The following is a 21,510-nucleotide window of genomic DNA, read 5'->3' on the forward strand; positions in this document are numbered from 1 at the left end:
AATATTTTATTTTGGTACATTCAAGTTTTGCCCTCTGAGAAAATCGATTTCAAAATTCTCCTTCTGACCGTGGGAAAATTAAAAGCCCGCCGACTTTAGTGGTTAATAGCAAAGCCCCTTTAAAAGCTAGAAACACCAAAATGGCTGGGAATATTAAGAAGAACAGTGGGAACAAGAGGAACATTTTTCAAAAACACCTTATACTTTTTGAGAAAATCGATTTTAAAGTTTCAAAGTGCTGAATTTTGCCATAGGCTTTTATTGGGCTTCCCGCCATGTCTGTTAGCAAAGTCTGAAGCTCACAACATGTCGCATGCAGGTAGAAGGCATATTGTTGTACAGTTAAGTAGTTAATAGCAAAGGCCCCTTACATCCTAGCAACACCAAATTTGCAGGATATGTTAAAAAGATAGCAGGAAACATTTTTTTTTTAAATATTTTTTTTAATTATTTTCATATGCTGAATGTGGGAAATCTGAAAAAAATGATGTGGGGTCCTACCTACCGAGCTCTCTGTACCTCCTTGTCCTACATGCAGGCTGGGATAGCCAGAAGCCCCGGCCGTGTGGGGCTTTACACCCTGAGCTATACCAGCTATACCAGCCCGCATGGTCCATGGTATGGGGGGCTTCGGGGGAGAGGTTCGGCCAAGCCTTCCCCTCTCCCCCAAGCCCTTGTTTAATCCATGGACAAGGGGCTCTTCCCCACCTCCGGTGCCCCAGGAGGAGGTGGGGGCGATGACTCCCTGGGGGGGTTCATGGTGGCATCTGGGAGTACCCTTTAAGAAGGGGACCCCAGATGCCCACCCCCCTCCCAGGAGAAATGAGTATAGGGGTACAAAGTACCCCTTACCCATCTCCACAAAGGGTTAAATGAAATAAAAACATAACAAAAAAATCCTTTCATGTTCTTAATTAACCAGAAATACTTACCTGTACCTTTAAAAAAATTCCTACGCCAATATCCTTGGTAAATGATCCCACGAATACAGTACCCTCTTATCTTGTGATCTTCAATTAAGTTTATTGAAGATCTCTGCCACCCCCCACCTGCATTCACCTGTCACCCTAACCTGGTGCACCCGGGTGCCAGCCTAGGTGAGGGTGACAGGTGAAGGTAGGTGGGGAGAGACAGCAGGAGCCGGCAGCTATACGTCCTGCACAGGATGCATTCTAAGCTATACTAACGGTTCATGAATGATCTGGTTCTTTTTAATGAATCGGCTCTTTTTTAATCAATCTGCTCTTTTTTCTTTGAAACTTTAAAATCGATTTTCTCAAAAAGTATAAGGTCTTTTTGAAAAATGTTTTTTTCCCTCTTGTTCCCACTGTTTTTCTTAACATTCCCAGCAATTTTGGTGTTTTTAGCTTTTAAAGGGGCTTTGATATTAACCGCTAAATTCGGCGGGGATTAATTTTCCCACGGTCAGAAGGAGAATTTACAATGAAACTTTAAAATCGATTTTCTCAAAAACTATAAAGTCTTTTTGAAAAAAAACATTTTTTTTTGTCTTGTAGTTACTCTACATACATACCCTGCAAATTTGGTGTTTTTACTATGTAAGGGGACTTTGCTATTAATCGCTAAAGTCGGCGGGCATTAAAGTCTATGGGAAAAATGCGAACACAAACTTTTTTTGAAAAAAATGTGTGGTTCACCGCGAACGCGAACCACTGAAGTTCACTGGGAACCGTTTGCCGGGGAACTGTTCGGGCCATCTCTACAAATGAGCAGCATGTCCTTCTCTATGGCGAAATAAGGAGGTGAATGCTTAAAGGAAAACTTAAGTGAACTACAAAAAATGAGATTTACTCACCTGGGGCTCCCCTCAGCCCCCCAGCAGCCGATCGGTGCCCTCGCAGCCCCGCTCAGATGCTCCTGCACCCGCCGGCGAACACTTCCGGTTTGGCCGTCACCGGCCGACAGGCATGGGAACGCGAGTGATTCTTCGCATTCCCAGTCTGTATATCGCCCCCTATGCTGCTATTGCGGCCAGCTGGTCGCAATAGCATCATAGGGGGCGATATACAGGCTGGGAACGTGAAGAATCACTCGCGTTCCTATGCCTGTCGGCCGGTGACGGCCAAACCGGAAGTGTTCGCCGGTGGGTCCTGGAGTGTCAGAGCGGGGCTGCGAGGGCACCGATCGGCTTCTGGGGGCTGAGGGGAGCCCCAGGTTAGTAAATCTCATTTTTTATAGTTGACTTAAGTTTTCCTTTAAGCAGCAACTTGCTATGGGAACTTCCTTTAAAATTCCCAAAGGAGGGTGATCCATTTAAGAAGATTGCTGAAATGGAGGTCAACAACATTGGGGGACACCTGAATACAGTTTAGATTTCTGGATAAACCCATTGTTTTGGCTAAGGACACATTGAAGTGTGCACATAGTTTGAGTCACGCTGGCTAATTCTTTGAGCCCTTCAACCATAGTCCAGGAGCTCTTTTTCAGCATCTGAACTCTTTCCTTTGAAGACCTATTCCTCCCTAATCTTTTCACAAACAGTTGTGTCATGCAAAATACTTCAGAAGCTGAACTACCTTTACAGCATGAAACATGAAATTGCATGCCAACCATGAACTTAAAATATGAGAGGGAAATCCTTTTTTTAATCTCTCCATGTCTTTTTGACACAGAAGGAAGTCCTACATATTTTCAGGACTTCAAATGCAATTTTGCAGTGATTTTGTGTGCACACATTGGGCCATATGCAATTCCCTTTTTCTCCTGAGTTTTCTCCTAGGAGATAATTTTATATCTTCAATTTTATTTAACTTTTTAGCACTTTTCAATGGAAAAAGGACAAAAAATGTGAAAAAGTACTGTCAAAATTATTTTAAGTATTTGTTTGCTTGCTTGTGGTGTAAAAGGCATTTTATTTACAAGTTGTGAAAGTATCACCTAGGAGAAAACACAGGTGAAAAAGTGAATTGCATATGGGCCATGGTGTTTTAAATAAAGTTGTACCATGCCAGGCCCATGAGCACTGCCTTCTGGCACATAATCCCGCCCCTTCTGCCGGGGCTCCCCATTGGTCTACTGTCTGGACCAATGAAATGGTCCAGACATTAGACCAATGGGGAGCCTCTGGCAGGAGATGCAAAGATGCTTTGCTGGCGCTCTGCGATAGAGAGAGAGTAATTACAGTGACTCATACACTGTAATTACACAATGAGGACTTGCGACAAGAGGTGGCGGATGTTCAGCAGCGGAAGGTAAATTGCTGTGAGGTATCTGGGCTTCAGAGATGTGCGGCGGCCCAACAGGGAGCTCTGGGGGTCTCCTTATAAAAGAAGACCCCAGATGCAGCAATAACATGCGTTAGTATGTTTAGACCTGCTCTTTGGAGGTCTAAGGTAACGCTCATGTCTGCCGGAAAGCATTGCTTCCCAGAGGCATGCAAAGTGTAATAGGATAGGGTATAAGGAACTTGCTGTGCGATGATATCACCCAAACTAGTTTTTTTAACACCCTGCCTAGGGCTAAATGAAATTTGATCGCCTGATTAACGGACTCACCAGCATTTAATGTTGGCATCAGGCCCATATAGAGATAGATAGATGGATAGATAGATAGCTAGATAGATAGAACATTATTACCCTATTTTTCTTCTACAATTCTAAGCAGGATTGCGTAAACAGGGCTGCTTGCTAATTCTTGTGGAATTTGAAAAGAATGCATTTTCATACAGGGTCTTTTTAGAAGCTTGTTTATAGTATTTATTGCAATTGAATGGTGCATTGGGCACATTAGGTAGAATACTGTACAACTAATTCATTAAATACAGTGCACAAAATGTGGATCTAAAAAGTGAAATCCATTAGAACTAATCCGAAACAACTGACTTACATTATTCACCTCAGTGGAAAACAACTATGATTCGTGAATGAAAAATAAAGCAAAGTGTCTTCCAGTCAAATGTATAATGTGAAGTAGCAAGAAAAAATAAAAAAAACTAAAGCTATTATGAAAACATACTGTCTACTACATCCACGGTGAAACAATCTACATGCACTAATTTTAAAAAAATAAAACAAGATAGAAGTTTGTATTATAATCAGCTGTTAGGCTATTTATGATTACAGTCACATAGACTGTAACCGGAAGTATAAAAATCAAAAGCTAAGACCTCCTACGAAAAATAAAGGGGAAGAGTCTTACTATATCATATGCCAAACTCTAAGTTCAATAGCAACATTTCTCAATACTCTCTTTACAAAGAGTAAAAAGTCAGAACAACTATTTAAAATAATTAATTTATTATAAATACATGAATATATGAGAACAATTGCAAATTGTATTTCTGAATCATATAAAACCACAAGCTACTTCTCAGTGTAAGCTGACTGCACAACTTCAGAGCAAAATTGATCACGAGATGTTAACCAATAAGATCATAAATCACAGTAGTCCGTTCAACCACAAGATGGCATACATTTACTTTTCTGCAAGACTTGATTGTAATGCACCATCTATCTTGAAGACAAGGGAAATTATGAAAGCAATCTGACTTGTCTAAAACTCCAATATATAACCACAAAGTAGCATATATTATACTTTTCTATACATTCTTATTTATACAGCAAACTTAAAGTGGATCTGAGATGAACGTTTACTCATTGCATAATTGTGTTCCTTTCTTATTGTTTATAGGGCATTCCTCAAGCCAAATACGTTTTTGTTTTTGTTTTAATACTCGAATTCCCTATAAACTAGACAAGCCTCACCCACAGTTTTTCAAAGAGCCTTGGCATTTTCAGACAGTAGCAAGGGCTCATGGGAACTCAGTCTGGGCAGGAGAAGGGGGATGTATTACTAGCCAGAGATTTCAGAGGCAGAGGGGAGGAGGGAGGAGGAGGGGGGATTAGGTTTTTTTCACAGGCTGAGTGCTGAAGATGCAGATAAGCTAGCTTGTGTGTACTGTTTACAAACAACATGGCTGCTGTCATTGTATCACAGGAAGAAATAATCATATTCTATTGAAGCTGTTTGCAGCTAGATTTGCTGTGTAAACTATCTAAACTTTAGATAAGATATATAGACGAGTTACTTGTTATAGTTAGTTTTTTTATCTCAGATCTGCTTTAAGTTTGAAGACACAGTAGGAATGTGAAATTTGACCTGATATGTTAATAAAACTTTTATATCCAATCCCTCTTTCCCTACTAAGTCTCACACTTAGACATCTTAATATATATATTACTAAAAATTTAGGTGGAAAAAATGAACCCACAGTAAACACAAGTGTTCCCAGTTTGCAACACCAAGAAAGTTAGTGTTTTTTAGGGTATGACTTTACAATATATGGAATCAACTACTATCCAAGCTTACACTTTAATTGGCTTTAATATAATTACAATTCATATTTACCAATCATATGGAATATGGGATCCTGCCGGGCCTATGGTGTCACCCCGATCTTTCCCTCTCCGGAGCCTTTGGACGTCTGGTACAGCAGAGCACTTAGCAAGAGGCTTTTTAGATATGAGAGTGTGCGTGAGAGTCTGGGAGTCTTCCCTTCTTTCAGAGTATAAGGGTCTCTTTCAATGACTGTATCTCCCCATTTATCCCTCTGCGATGAGGGTAGGGACATAGGAGGGCGTTAGGTTAGGCTTCAAGAAGGAGGCTCTTAAAGCAGACCTGAACTCAAAACTTCCTCTCTGCTCTAAAAGATACACAACAGCATAATAACCTTTAACCACTTAAGGACCGCCCCCAGCCGATGGGCGGCGGCAAAGTCCGGGCCCAAACGACCGCAATACGCCCATCGGCGGGGGCGGCTGCGGGAGTGGCTATGCGGCGATCGCGTCATTCGTGACGCGATCAGCCGCTGGGGACTGGCTCCGCCCACCGTTCGCTGTAACCCGCCGGCCGTTTGGAAGCGCCGGCGGGTTACTAGCACCCGGATCGCCGCTGCACGTATGTATAATAGGCTTTGTAATGTATAAAAAGCCTATTATACTGGCTGCCTCCTGCCCTGGTGGTCCCAGTGTCCGAGAGACCACCAGGGCAGGCTGCAGCCACCCTAGTCTGCACTCAAGCACACTGATTTCCCCCCCCCCTGCCCCCTGATCGCCCACAGCACCCCTCAGAGCCCCCCCTGCCCACCCCCCAGACCACTGTTTGTACCCAGTCACCCCCCTAATCACCAATCAATCACTCCCTGTCACTATCTGTCAACGCTATTTTTTTTTTGAAGACACCCCAAGGTATTCTGTTAGGTGTATGATGAGTTCATAGAAGATTTTATTTTTTGTCAAAAGTTAGCGGAAATTGGATTTTTATTGTTTTTTTCACAAAGTGTAATTTTTTACTAACTTGTGACAAAAAATAAAATCTTCTATGAACTCACCATACCCCTAACGGAATACCTTGGGGTGTCTTCTTTCTAAAATGGGGTCACTTGTGGGGTTCCTATACTGCCCTGGCATTTTAGGGGCCCTAAACCGTGAGCAGTAGTCTAGAATCCAAATGCCTCAAAATGACCTGTGAATAGGACGTTAGGCCCCTTAGCGCACCTAGGTTGCAAAAAAGTGTCACACATGTGGTATCGCCGTACTCAGAAGAAGTAGCATATTGTGTTTTGGGGTGTATTTTTACACATACCCATGCTGGGTGGGAGAAATCTCTCTGTAAATGGACAATTGTGTGTAAAAAAAAATCAAACAATTCTCATTTACAGAGATATTTCTCCCACCCAGCATGGGTATGTGTAAAAATACACCCCAAAACACATTATACTACTTCTCCTTAATACGGCGGTACCACATGTGTGGCACTTTTTTGCACCCTAAGTGCGCTAAGGGGCCCAAAGTCCAATGAGTACCTTTAGGATTTCACAGGTCATTTTGCGACATTTGGTTTCAAGACTACTCCTCACGGTTTAGGGCCCCTAAAATGCCAGGGCAGTATAGGAACCCCACAAATGACCCCATTTTAGAAAGAAGACACCCCAAGGTATTCCGTTAGGAGTATGGTGAGTTCATAGAAGGTTTTATTTTTTTGTCACAAGTTAGCGGAAAATGACACTTTGTGAAAAAAAACAATTAAAATCAATTTCCGCTAACTTGTGACAAAAAAAAAATCTTCTATGAACTCACCATCCTCCTAACGGAATACCTTGGGGTGTCTTCTTTCTAAAATGGGGTAATTTGTGGGGTTCCTATACTGTCCTGGCATTTTAGGGGCCCTAAACCGTGAGGAGTAGTCTTGAAACGAAATTTCTCAAAATGACCTGTGAAATCCTAAAGGTACTCATTGAACTTTGGGCCCCTTAGCGCAGTTAGGGTGCAAAAAAGTGCCACACATGTGGTATCGCCGTACTCAGGAGAAGTAGTATAATGTGTTTTGGGGTGTATTTTTCCACATACCCATGCTGAGTGGGAGAAATATCTCTATAAATAGACAATTGTGTGTAAAAAAAAATAAAACAATTGTCATTTACGGAGATATTTCTCCCACCCAGCATGGGTATGTGTAAAAATACACCCCAAAACACATTATACTACTTCTCCTGAGTACGGCAATACCACATGTGTGGCACTTTTTTGCAGCCTAACTGCGCTAAGGGGCCCAAAGTCCAATGAGCATCTTTAGGCTTTACAGGGGTGCTTACAATTAGGCACCCCCCAAAATGCCAGGACAGTGAACACACCCCACAAATGACCCCATTTTGGAAAGTAGACACTTCAAGGTATTCAGAGAGGAGCATAGTGAGTCCGTGGCAGATTTAATTTTTTTTTGTCGCAAGTTAGAAGAAATGGAAACTTTTTTTTTTTTCACAAAGTGTCATTTTCCGCTAACTTGTGACAAAAAATAAAATCTTCTATGAACTCACCATGCCTCTCACTGAATACTTTGGGATGTCTTCTTTCCCAAATGGGGTCATTTGGGGGGTATTTGTACTATCCTGGAATTTTAGCCCCTCATGAAACCTGACAGGTGCGCAGAAAAGTCAGAGATGCTTGAAAATGAGAAAATTCATTTTTGGCACCATAGTTTGTAAACGCTATAACTTTTACCCAATCCAATAAATATACACTCAATGTTTTTTTTTTTATCAAAGACATGTAGCAGAATAACTTTCGCGCTCAAATGTATAGGAAATTTTACTTTATTTGAAAAATGTCAGCACAGCAAGTTAAAAAAGTCATTTTTTGCCAAAATTCATGTCTTTTTTGATGAATATAATAAAAACTAAAACTCGCAGCAGCAATCAAATAGCAGCTAAAGAAAGCTGTATTAGTGACAAGAAAAGGAGGTAAAATTCCTTTAGGTGGTAGGTTGTATGACCGAGCAATAAACCGTGAAAGCTGCAGTGGTCTGAATGGAGAAAAAGGCTCTGGTCCTTAAGGGGCGAAAAGACTGTGGTCCTCAAGTGGTTAAACAAAAAACATTTCTTTGTTGCAGCTGATACAATCCTAAAATAAATCTGCACTGTTTCTACTTCCTTTCAAATGAGATTATCTGCCATCTCTGCCATGGCAGTCAGGTGACACAGGGGAGAGATCAAATTACTTGTGATCAAAAACATGTGATTAGACACAAATGAGGCGGGGATTAGACAGGCTGAACTCTCTAAATACACACAGGGTGCATTTCTCTTTAAGGCTAAACATCGGAAGGGGGAGCATTCTGTGTGAGAGTAGGTTTAGGTTTAGCTGTAGTAAAATATCAGTAACATTTAGCAATGTTTTACTTACAACATTACCATATTTTTCCGTTTTCATTTGGCGCCCAATTCCCAGCAGTATTTATTGTTTAGACTTATATCGGCTTCACCCCGGGCCTATTTTTTTTTTTTCATTATAAACATTTTTTATTTTGTAGTTGGAATAGCATAACAGCATAATGTAGCATTACATTAAATCATATTAGAACAGTACAATAGAGTATTATAACATCATAACGTGCAGTACGGTACAGAAGAAGAGTGTAGTTCAGTATATTATAGTACATAGATCATTTATCAGCAGTTAGTAAATTAGAGTGAGTCATCAGTTACAGATAGACAATAACATCTCAAAAATGTATGATTTATATATAAACTGTGTTGTAGTATAATTAGAGTCTGCGCAATGGGAGAGTCAATGAGTGTTGTACTCTTCGCCATGGCATTTACAGGACCTAATAGGTAGCCAAAGCGAGGGTAGTCCTTAGAGAAGAAATTGGGGAACGTCTGGTGTAACCAGAAGGCCAGCATGGGCCACCACCAGAGTGTATAATTGTGTCACTGTTGAGATGATTTACTTGAAGGATATTGTTCTATGTTGAGGACGTTCTTTATCATGATATAACCGCACCTTACTTCTTAGCTGAGGTATCCTAACTTAGCTAAACTAAACTAAACTAAAAGAAAAAGAAAATAGAGAGCTTAACGAGCTCTAATATTCAAATATTTGACTGTAGTTGAATGGTTGGGTTTAAGTTGTGTTTTGGTAGTCTATTTCTTCAATGGAAGTGGGTCAGAGACTTTTAGTTAATGATGCTGTAGAGTGTGAGGTGGAGGATCTAAAAATATTTTGCCTTGAGAAGGGGGTGAGATTAACACCAAGCTAAGGGAAAGTTAAAGTTGGGGTGTTTAAGACCCAATCTGGATCTGATTTTCTGTTCCATATTGAGGTTATATTTAGTAATGGCTAAGAGTTGTTGAGGTGATAATTCTTCTTGGGACTTCCAATTGGTAGTTATCAGGTATAGTGCGCTGAGGATCAAGTGATATATTGGGGGTTGTATTTCCAAGGGGGTGTTGTCTGGGTAGATTAGTAGTAATGCCAGTTCTGGCCTTAGGTTGAACGTAGGAGTGTAAATTTTACGGATGTAGGACTCAACGGATGTCCAAAGACTTGAAACAATAGGACACTCCCAGAACATATGTATATATGTACCTGTGCTGTTCTTACATTTCCAGCAAGTTGTTGAGATCTGGGGGGAAAATGAAGCAATTTGTCTAGGGGTCCTGTACCATTTATATAGTATTTTCTTGGAGAGTTCCCAGTGGGAGTTACATCGAGATATTTTAGTAACAGTTTTGTTGGCTGCTACTAATTTCGGTACCGAGATGGTGGTATTTAGGTCTAAAGACCAGATTGTGGCGTACTTTTGTAAAGGAGAAGGGCTATCGTGGGTAGGGGTTTTATACCAAACCGAGATGCCCCCTTTGTAGTTGCCAGTGAAATTAAGCATAGCAAGTATGCTTGCATGGATATACGGAGGGGATATTTTTTTTGATTTTATTAAGTGGAAGATTCTATGGTAGGTATATAACTGGGAATGGGGTAATTTGTATTGTTTGTGTAGTTCCTTGAATGATTTGATTTGGGAGTCCTTGAAGAGGTCATTAAGAAGAAGGATACCTGAGTTTTCCCAAGATTTCAGATTAAGGTCTTTAGTAAAGTGTTCGAGGGCTGAGATAAAGGTTGGGAGTTGGACTGCATGTTTCTGTGGGGGAGGGTGTTTGTTGAAGTTTTCCCAGGATTTTAGGGAGGCTAATATGGAGGGGAATGGTGTTGTAGGGAGTTTAGCTCCCATACTGATGCTGGTAAGTAGGGTTCTAAGGTTTGTTTTTAGGAGGTGGGAGTCTAGTTGTACCCATGGTTTGGGTGATTGAGGATTCCACCATTGTCTTACCATCTCTAAGTTGGCGGCATGGTAATATTTCTCTATGTTGGGGAGACCCATACCTCCTAGCTGTTTTGGTAAGGTCATTGTTTGATAAGATGTGCGGACTTTTTTCCCCTGCCAGATGAAGGTATTTATACACTTCCTAATATCGGAGAACCACGAGCTAGGAATCATGATCTGTAAAGTGCGTAGAGAATAAAGGATCTTAGGTAGTAAGAAAAGTTTGAACGCTGCTATGCGACCAGACCATGACATCCAATGATTGGACATGGATAGACATTCTTTTTTTATGTCTGTGAGTAGGGGGACCATATTATATTTAAATAGGTCTGCTGAGTGGCGGGATAGCTGAATACCTAAGTAAGTTACTGCCCCATCTGCCCATGGGAATGTGTAGGAAGTCTTTAAATGAGCTTCCATTTTGGTGGGGATATTGAGGCCTAGTATATAGGATTTGGATTGATTTAATTTATACATGGAGACATCTGAAAAATGTTGAATTTCCTTCATGAGGTTAGGAATGGAGCTTAATGGTTCTGTTAAGAGCAGGGCTACGTCGTCAGCAAACATACTGATTAGATGTTTAGATTCATTGATAGAGATGCCAGATATTGATGGATTTGATCGAATTTTTTGGGCCAGTGTCTCCATGATTAAAACGAAAATGACTGGCGAGAGGGGGCAACCTTGGCGTGTTCCATTGGTGATACGAAAGGGTTTTGACAGGAAGCCAGCTGCATTTACCCTGGCAGATGGGGTAGTATATAATGCCATAATGGCAGATAAAATTTGACCTGTGAAGCCAAATTTGATCAGGGTGGCTTTAAGAAATTGCCAGTGTACTCTGTCGAACGCCTTCTCTGCGTCTAGGGTAAGTAGCAGAGAAGGCGTTCGACTAATCTGGACATGTTTCAAAATGGTTACCATGCGTCTCGTGGCATCTGAGGCTTGTCTGCCGGTGGTAAAGCCAACCTGATCTTGTGATAGTAAATCTGGGGAGAATTTCATTAGCCTGTTAGCTATAAGTTTGGCGTAGATTTTTATATCTGCGTTCAACAGAGAAATTGGTCTATAGTTTGTTGTCAGGGTATGATCTTTTCCTGGTTTGGGGATTACCGTGATATTTGCCTGTAAGTATTCTTCTGGAATGGGGGTGGAAGTGGCAAAATCATTAAAAAGATCGGTCAGGAGAGGGGAGAGAGTGGAATTTAGAGTCATGAAAAACTCATTCCCAAACCCGTCTGGGCCTGGGGCCTTGTTGTGCTTAAGAGCTTTTATTGCTGCTGAGATTTCTGTTGTTTGGAATGGGGAATTGAGTTGTTTCAGTTGTTGGTTGGAGAGTGAAGGTAGTTCAATTGATTTTAAGAATGATGAGATGGTTTCTTCTGTGGGTTGAGTTAGTGATTTATCTGATTGTAAATTATATAGGTTTGAGTAATAATCGCAGAATGCGTCTGCGATTAATTTGGGGTTAGTGATTGTCTGGTTAGAGTTTGGATGTTTTATTGTGTGAATTTTAGATTTGATCTGCTTATGCTTTATGAGGTTTGCTAAGAAGGAACCTGCTTTATTGCTCTGCGCATAAAAGTTTAATTTCATTTTCTGACATAGAAAATCGTATTCAGATTGTAGTAAGATGCTAAGTTCTTGTCGCAGGTGAAAAAGTTCTCTCTCTAGATCTCTAGTAGGGGTTTGTTTATGGCTCTTCTCCCTAATCTTAATCTGTTCCAATAAGAGATTGTATTTTTCCATTCTTTCTTTTTTTAGGCGTGATCCTTGTCTTATTAACATACCTCTGGCATAGGCTTTTAGTGAGGACCAAACTATGGGAACTCCCATATTAGGGGTACGGTTAAAAAGTATGAATTCTCGCACATCTTCATCGAGTTTTTTGAGAAAAAGGGTGTCTGTAAGTAAGGAAGTGTTTAATCTCCATAGCGGGGGTTTTTTTTCTGTGATGTTGTCGTCTATTTCTATGTGTATAGGGGCATGGTCAGTCCAAGATTGTACACTGATGGAAGAGTCCAGAACTTTTTGCAAGAGGATTTTATCTGTGAGAAAAAAATCGATTCTGGAATATGATTTATGAACATTTGAAAAGAAAGTATAATCGCGGGCTGTGGGGTTAAGTACTCGCCATGGATCATGAAGATCATGCCAATGTAATTGTTTATCAATGGTAATTTTTTGGTGAAGGGATTTGGAGGAGGAGTCTGAGATTGTGGGGCAAGCATTAAAGTCTCCCCCGATTAGTAATCTGCCTTGCTGAATTGATTTTGCCCTTGCAAAAAGTTTCTGGTGGAAGGATTTCTGTGCATTATTGGGGCCATAAACTGCCACTAGCGTGAGGGTTTCATCATTCACTTTACCAATAAAAATTATGTATCTCCCTTCAGGGTCCGGGAAAACCTCTATGGGTATCACTTTGAGATCTCTGTGGAATGCTATCATAACACCTCTTTTTTTTTCATAAAGGTACTGTGATAGGTCAATGGGAATAATTTGTTGGTACACAGGTGTGTGTCTTTTGCCAGTAGATGTGTCTCCTGGGCGAAAGCAATTTGGGTTTTGTGTTTAATGATCTCATTCCACAGAAGATGTCTTTTAAAAGGGGAATTCAGGCCACGAACATTAATGGAGGAAATCTTTAACGGCATGTCAGGATAGAATCAGCGTTTAAAAGTAGTGTTAATCTCAGATAAGCATACCATGTAGCTGGAACGGGAATGATATAATTGTACCTGTTAGGAAGAAATAGGTTAGTTAACACAATTTGCCAAGAATAATTAGAAATGGGCTTAGAGTACCCATAAATTAACTTCAGGTGGGTAGTGAACAGAAGAGTTGTGCTTATAGAAAAAGAAAGCAAAAAATAAATCATAGGCCCTACTAGGTCCATGAATGTGGGAGTAGGGGATTGTAGATTTCCCCTGTCACTAGTGAGGGGGAGAAAACCCCAAAGAAAGCGCAGTAAAGAGGTACTGAGTAGGATCAGAGTTCGATGTCCTACAGTGTGGGGGAGGGCAGGTATATACCTGAATAGTCTCATAGGTCTTGATATGAGAAAAAGAACCAAAGTTAGCCAGGGGAGAACAGGGTCCGGCTTATGGTGGGGCTGTCTGCCAATCCTGATGAATCTTGGAGGAAACAGGATTCTTTGATGGGATAGGAGAGTCTTCTTGCAGCTGTATTTTCAGCGTTTTCAGCAGATTGCGGCCTGCATTCATATTCGGAATAGAGTATTGTTGATCCCTTATTGAAAAGAGTATTTTTGTGGGGAAACCCCATTTATATGGAACATTTGCTGCCCTCAGAGCTGTTGTAATTGGTTTTAACTCTTTGCGGAGATGCAGGGTTTGTTGGGAGAGATCTGCAAAGACTTTGATTTTATCAAAGGGCTCAGGAAGGGAGCCTTTTTTATGGATATAAAACAGCAGATTGTCTTTAACATGATAGCAGAGGTAGCGTACAATGACATCACGCGGGATATGTGCCGCTAAGTGAGCGGGTTTGGGGAGACGATGAGCTCTATCGATAATTAATTCAGTGTCTGTGGCATCAGGCAGGGTGGCTTTAGTTATGTTTTGGATAAAGGTCCTCAAGTCATTTGTAGAAATATTTTCTGGGATTCCTCTAAATTTAATATTATTTCTCCTTGATCTGTCCTCAAGGTCTGCGGATTTTGTTTTAAGCCATTTTATGTCACTGGAGTGGGCATCAGAGACATCTACCATAGTGTTATGTTCTCTGACTAGATCTGAGACCGTGTGCTCCACTTCGTCCACTCTGTCTCCTAGGGCATTTAAATCATTGTGGACGGAGGAGGTTATGGCAGAGATGTCTATTAATAAGGAGGATCTGAAAGATGTGAGGATCTCCTTAATGAACGCCTGAGAGGCTGTTTGTTCTGATGCTGGGAAGTCATCAAATGAGGCCATAGCCTGCAAGTTTGGGGAAGGGCTGCGTGATTGTGAGCTTACCGCTTCTCCTGCAGTGTTCTCTTCCAGTCGTGGCTTTGTTCTGGCTGGGCTGCTTGTCGGGGATATGTTCTGCAGGTCTTGCAGCTGGGTTCTTGCTGTGCTGGACGCCCTTGCACCGTTGTTTGTGAGCTCTGGAGCGGCTTCTCCTAGCGAGGCGGCGCCATCTTGGGTCGCTCGTGCGGGCCTTTGTGCTTTCTGCCCGAAGTAATCTGTAAGCTTTTGCGGTTTCAGTGCTGTTAATTTGCGCTTCTTTACCTTGTCCAGCTCTGTCTCCATCTCTTCTGGCTGGCGGGAGGTATTAGAGGCGGATTGGGCCATGCTTTGTGCCGATTTATGTAAGCCGGAGCCGGAGCAGCTCTTTCACGCGTCCGTCCTGTCTCACGTCGCGGCCACGCCCCCACCCCGGGCCTATTTTTATTTGTGCCTCTATTTCATTCATGAACTAGGAAGTATAAAGTATGTAAACTGTCACTTGTTTTTTGGGGAGAAAATGACCTGCCAGATCAGCTGCTCATCACTATTCTGAATCATGCCTGCCATGTCTGGAACATCATAGCTGACAGGAAACTGAAATGCCAAGTTAATATTTAATAACATGAAATTACATAATTGCCTGGATAACACTGACATACAGTATGTTACATGAAACTTTCAACAAGAGCTTAGCTATCCTTTAATTGTGTCATAGCAGACCAAAGTTCAACAGAGGAGAAAATTGGTGAAAGAGCATTCTTGCAATAACTATTTTGGGTATGTACATGTAGTGCACCTGAGCCTGTATGCACATGTCATGAGAACACAATACTTTTTAGATTTTACTGCAAGTATTTCAATTTGCGCAATCACAAGACCACAGCTTCGCTTACATTTAAAATGGACCTTAACGCACAGGACAAAAGGAAAACATAGAGATATGCACCCTGTATATATTTAGAGAGTTTAGCCTGTCTAATTCCCCCTAATCTTTGTCTAATCATTCACAAGTTGTAATTTGATTTTTCATGTGTCACCTGACTGCCATGGCAGATAAGGCAGATAAGCTCATTTGAAAGCACAGGATGTTAACAATATATGTCTGCTTCCATGAAAGCAGGAAGTAGAAACAGTGCATATTTATTGTAGGATTTGTATCAGCTGTAACAAAGAAATGTTTTCCTTTAAAGGTTATTATGCAATTTCTAATAGCAATCAGAATGTTAAGTAAATATGGACAGTAGTGGGCAGTGTTCTGTGTCCATGAGCTATATGTGCTAGAAACTGAAGTACAGCTTTCTCCTTTAAAGATTCAACTACTTGGTGGGTCAGTCAGGAGAGAAAATGTGACACACATATCACACAACAGAAAACAACAGGTGCTGGAGGACTTAAAGAGGAACTGTAAGCTCAAAATAATTTATTGCCAGCAGGTAGCCTATACCCAATTTATAGATGAAAACCCAGTATTTTCTGCTAGAAATCCAGCATTTTGCTGGAATCACACCTTTAAGTAGGAAGCCACGCCCCCTCATGAGGCTGCTCCGCGGCTGTATATTCATTAAGCTTGTGCGCACTGCCTTCTGGGTAGTGACATCATGGGTTGCTAAGGGGGAAAAAAACAGCAGTCCTCACTGTTATCAAGGTGGGACATGTGCACGAGGCAGAAGAAGTTTATCTTGCAGCCTCCGATGGGATGATTGATCATCCCTCTCTGCCTTGTGAAGCTGCCGCTGCCACTATCAGGTCAGCGAGATGTGTTTAACTCTCCTCATCCCAGCTGGAATCCCTCTTGTCAGCTCTTCCTACAGCCTCCGATGATCTTCTAACTCTGCCTGCATGTCGGGTGAATGCACATGACATGCAGGCAGAGCTATAAGATCATCGGAGGCTGTAGGAAGAGCTGACAAGAGGGATTCCAGCTGGGATGAGGAGAGTTAAACACATGTCGCTGACCTGATAGTGGCAGCGGCAGCTTCACAGGGCAGAGAGGGATGATCAATCATCCCATCGGAGGCTGCAAGATAAACTTCTTCTGCCTCGTGCACATGTCCCACCTTGATAACAGTGAGGACTGCTGTTTTTTTTCCCCCTTAGCAACCCATGATGTCACTACCCAGAAGGCAGTGCGCACAAGCTTAATGAATATACAGCCGCGGAGCAGCCTCATGAGGGGGCGTGGCTTCCTACTTAAAGGTGTGATTCCAGCAAAATGCTGGATTTCTAGCAGAAAATACTGGGTTTTCATCTATAAATTGGGTATAGGCTACCTGCTGGCAATAAATTATTTTGAGCTTACAGTTCCTCTTTAAGCCCGTATGAATAGATACACAGCTACAGCATTCATGGCTATGCAAAGGATTAGAAAATGGGATTTGAAAATGTGACATCCAGGATAATAATTATAATTTACACCAATCAGCATAATTGCATTATAATTTACACCAATCAGCATAATTGCCTTGTCAAGATCTGAATTTTGTTTAGAGCAGTTGAAAAAGGTGCAATGCGTGTCCTGTTGAAAAGGGCACGCACTATGAAAGCGGGTGTCGGGGCGGCCCACAATGCACACTGCAGCTACAAATAGCCCACTATTTGAAGCCACAGTTTGCATAGCGGGTGCCCTTTTCAACAGGATGCTGGGGTTAAGGCTAGGTGCCCATGGGGTTTTAAGGTTAGTCCCCCACTGGGGGGGGGGGGGTTAAGGTTAGCCACCCACTTCCTCCACCAGCGGCTCTGAACTCTCAACAGGTCTTCTGGGTCCCGGTCACTTCCGATAACATTACATTACAAGTGACTGGGATCCGGGAGAATGTGTCAGCAGTTCAGCGCCACCCCGTGGTGGAAGAGGGATGATGGAAGAGATGGAAGAGATGGAAGAGACTTTTCCATCACCCCTCTTTTACCACCAGGTGGCGCTGCACCGCTAACATGATCTCCTGGATCCCAACCACTTGCTAAAAGGTTAAAGCCAAATGAGATGCGTAAATTTGAAAAAGTTAAACAATCTATGCTAGAGTCTAACAAGATTCAGATGAGGGTTGCAAATGCATACCACCTGCTGGCAAATTATTTTTAATAAAACTACAACAGGTATTAAGGATCAAGTAGGCTCTCCACTGTTCTCCAATCTTAATGAAGCTTAGTAGCTCAAGCACCTTGTATTGTGCAGGTTATTCACTGCATCAACCTATAACGTGAACTGTAGTCCCTGTTGGCTTCTACTTGTCCTACAGCCAAGGATATGAAAAACAGCTGTGCATATACCTACCCAAGCACATAACGGATGTTTTATTAAAATTAATTTGCAGTGGAAGATATACTTTTCTAGGTGAAGCAGGAAAAGAAATGGCTAGTGGCATGATAGCATTAATTTAAAATCTGCGCTGAAATGTTTAATGACTGCTAAAAACCTTAGCGAAACATTTCTTACAAGCCTATGCGATATTATTTTATTCATCTGTCAAACCTGTATCAGAATTCAACTAGCTAGGCAATTACATTATTCAAACTAATTGGTGGCATTTGTAACTTTGAATGTCAGTAAATAATGTACCTGTCACATTATCTATATATCTGACAGCTGAGTTTATATGTATAATGAGGATATGCTGTCAAGACAGGGCAACATCATTCTTTACAAATTGGTCTATTTATTTTTACTAGTCTGGAGGTATTAAAGTGACCCAGCCAATTCTGTTCAACATAGAATTTTCTATGCACCCTGCTATGAAGACAACATTCGTTTCACAGGAGAATAACAAAGGATTTGATGATGATGTCGTACTCTAAAGTTTACTGTTAGACAGGTGATTCCCTGCCTGTTGTTGTACAGGTAAAGCTTGTTAGCTTAGGTGCTTCTGCTAATGTGTTAAAGGACCACTGTCGTGAAAATCTTAAAATATAACATATATGTAAACCTATACAGATAAGAAGTACGTTTCTTTCAGAGTAGCATAAGCCATAAATTACTTTTCTCCTATGTTGCTGTTACTTACAGTTAGTAGTAGAAATCTGACAGAACCGATAGGTTTTAGACTAGCCCATCTCCTCATGGGTGATTCTCAGGGTTTTCATTATTTTCAAAAGCACTTAGTGAATGGCAATTGCTCCGTCCGACTGCCCAAAAAAGTGTGCAGAGAGCATGAAGGCTGGCCAGCATCTTTTTATAAATCTTTTTCAAGGAGTGTATATAAGGAATAAAGGCCATGCTGAGAATCCCCTATGGAGTTTGTTTTTTTTAGCTGAGCAACCAGTACATTTTTCCTAAGAATTAATGTGATTACATTTTCTAACATGTTCTAACACAAATATGCAAATGCAAATCAACACATAAATAAACTGTTTTATTTTATCTTCATAGGTTAGTACTTTAACCCATGAAGTATCCCAACTGAGCAAAGATATGAAGATTGTCATGAATATTTTAGAAAACTTATTGGCAGCACAAAGACCAGTTGGATATTATTCGACATATGGCACTGTGTTGGAGGGTATGGGTACCACAATAGGTTCCCCAATGGACCAAATGCAAACTAGCATGACATGGACAACAAATCAATCTTGCCTGCAAAGACAAGGTTCCTTAGTCGGAACTCCGACACAGTTATGTCAAGGCACTGTTGTTACTGACTTGTGGAATATGGATCCTTCAAGTGTAGGAAGCAGCCCCCAAAGAAATGGATCAAATATAGACAATTCTTTAGAAGGTGAATATTACTACACATCGGGCCTTGGGTACTCTCCATCACATTATCAAGTTATTCAGGCAGACCAATATTCCTATTTGAAGTGCACGTCACCTCATTCGGACAGCACATTAACTCCCCTGCAGTCCATATCTGCAACCCTTTCTCCATCTATGTGTTCTTCCTCTGACACTTCTCTACAACTTGTCCTGCCCAGCAGATCAGAGGAAGGTTTTAGCCAAGGAGCAATTAGTTCACTAAGCCTTGAAAACCTGCCGGGATCATGGGATGTAGAGGGAACAGCTGTAATATCCGGACAGTCAACAGAAGAATACACCCAGGACATTGTTTCAAGTACGATAGATTTTAAAGATGACAAAGCCATAAATGTATAATGATAACTGATGAGTGATATTCACCAGAAATAGCAACATGATAATGCTTTGTGCATGAGACTGTAAGAATGCACACACAAAAATACAGTGGTTGGTTGGCAACAATCCTGGAAAATATGTAACTGAAAATTAAATACGAAAAAGCACAGTACCTTAACATACTTATCTAGGAGTGTGGTGGGTGTGTTTCTTTTACTTATGTAAGCGATCAGTCTGTGAGCCAGACTTTTTATTTCAGATTGAAGACCCTAAGGGTCAAAACAGCTGGGAGCCGTATACAAAGGAACACATGACCACATATGTCATGGGGAGTTATTGTACCACAAAGCAAAAGCTCTTTCCTGAGTGCCTGATTGTCATTTGCAAACAATAGCACTGTCAATGCTTGCTTCAGGTGACCATGATTCCTGCTGTCTATTTGTCAGTTCAGAGAAGACATAGGGACAATTATCGCTGCATGTCATCTCCTAGACAATCAACCAAATAGAGTTGGTAGATGGTGGGTTAGCTGTTGCACGTTATTTGTCATTTTAATGAAACCTCTTAATTTATTTATCAGAAAAAAATGCTATTTTTATATTCTTGGTATGAAATATGTATTTAAACTATTTAAAATATTTATAACTAAATGTCTTTTTTTGGTAAGAGCTTGCAGTTTTCAAGAGAAATGCACAATTCTTATGCATATTGAATTAAACAATTTATTATTCAGAATATAAAAGTGTAAATAGTTAATATAATATCCCATTTGCATGTAAGTTGGATGAATGTATGCATCTGATATGTTCAAGGGGTTTAAAGATATGTCTAACGTAAGAACAAATGAGTTTTCAATAAGCATAGAAATAATGTAAAAGTTAAAGGGATACTGTAGGGGGGTCGGGGGAAAATGAGCTGAACTTACCCGGGGCTTCTAATGGTCCCTCGCAGACATCCTGTGTTGGCCCCGGCCCCGCCTCCAGTTCACTTCTGGAATTTCTGACTTTAAAGTCAGAAAACCACTGCGCCTGCACGCCCGTGTCCTCGCTCCCGCTGATGTCACCAGGAGTGTACAGCGCAGACACAGACCATACTGGGCCTGCGCTGTGCGCTCTTGATGACATCAGCGGGATCGAGGACACGGCAACGCAGGCGCAGTGGTTTTCAGACTTTAAAGTCTGAAATTCTAGAAGTGAACCAGAGGCGGGTCCGGAGCATTGGTGAGTGGCTGCGCCAACACAGGATGTCTGCGAGGGACCGTTAGAATCCCCGGGTAAGCTCAACTCATTTTCCCCTGACCCCCCTACAAGTATCCCTTTAAAGAATACTTTTATTACATTAGTTAAAATTTACCCAGTATAAAGTCATTGCAGAAAGTACTTTTTTTCCTCTGGAACATATTAATATGTTTCCATTTAACTCTAAATAACCATGGTAAACATAACAGAAATATAACATTGTATTTATCTAAAGGCATTTTTTCTCACCAAAGCAAACATTTCACCCCTAAGAAGTAAGTCTCTTTTATTTGCAACTTAATCATTTCTTTTTATTTCTGTAGTTGATAGCCTTATTACAATACAGTCATTTCTGTTTTGCATTATTTATGTAGGTCTTTAGAAAGTTGTTGTCATCGGGTTCTGTAGTGTTTACTTTGCTTTTGTTAACATTCAAGGAGAGACGACAAGAGAATAAACATTGTTTTAACCAAAGACTAATTAACATCAATGTCTGGATTTTGTGAAAACAAAAAAATCTCAAGGTTTTATTCTTAACTCAGGGATACTTAGTGTTACATATCTGAACTTATTTTTGATCTATATAACACATCCTATTTTAACCATTCATTTCCCCTTAGGGCAATATATGTGCATT

General features: G+C 41.0%; 1 protein-coding gene across 1 annotated transcript in view; it reads left to right on the forward strand.

The window, feature by feature from the left end:
* Positions 1–20,303, forward strand: part of LOC137519710 (potassium voltage-gated channel subfamily H member 8-like) — a 115,514-nt gene extending 95,211 nt beyond the window's left edge. Inside the window, exon 9 of the mRNA XM_068238679.1 lies at positions 18,937–20,303. Coding sequence (XP_068094780.1) covers positions 18,937–19,656 — 720 coding nt within the window. The 3' untranslated portion in view covers positions 19,657–20,303. The remainder of the gene's footprint in view (positions 1–18,936) is intronic.
* The last annotated feature ends 1,207 nt before the right edge of the window (positions 20,304–21,510 follow it).

This window comes from Hyperolius riggenbachi, chromosome 5 (assembly GCF_040937935.1).
Source record: "Hyperolius riggenbachi isolate aHypRig1 chromosome 5, aHypRig1.pri, whole genome shotgun sequence".
In the NCBI taxonomy this organism is placed as follows: domain Eukaryota; kingdom Metazoa; phylum Chordata; class Amphibia; order Anura; family Hyperoliidae; genus Hyperolius; species Hyperolius riggenbachi.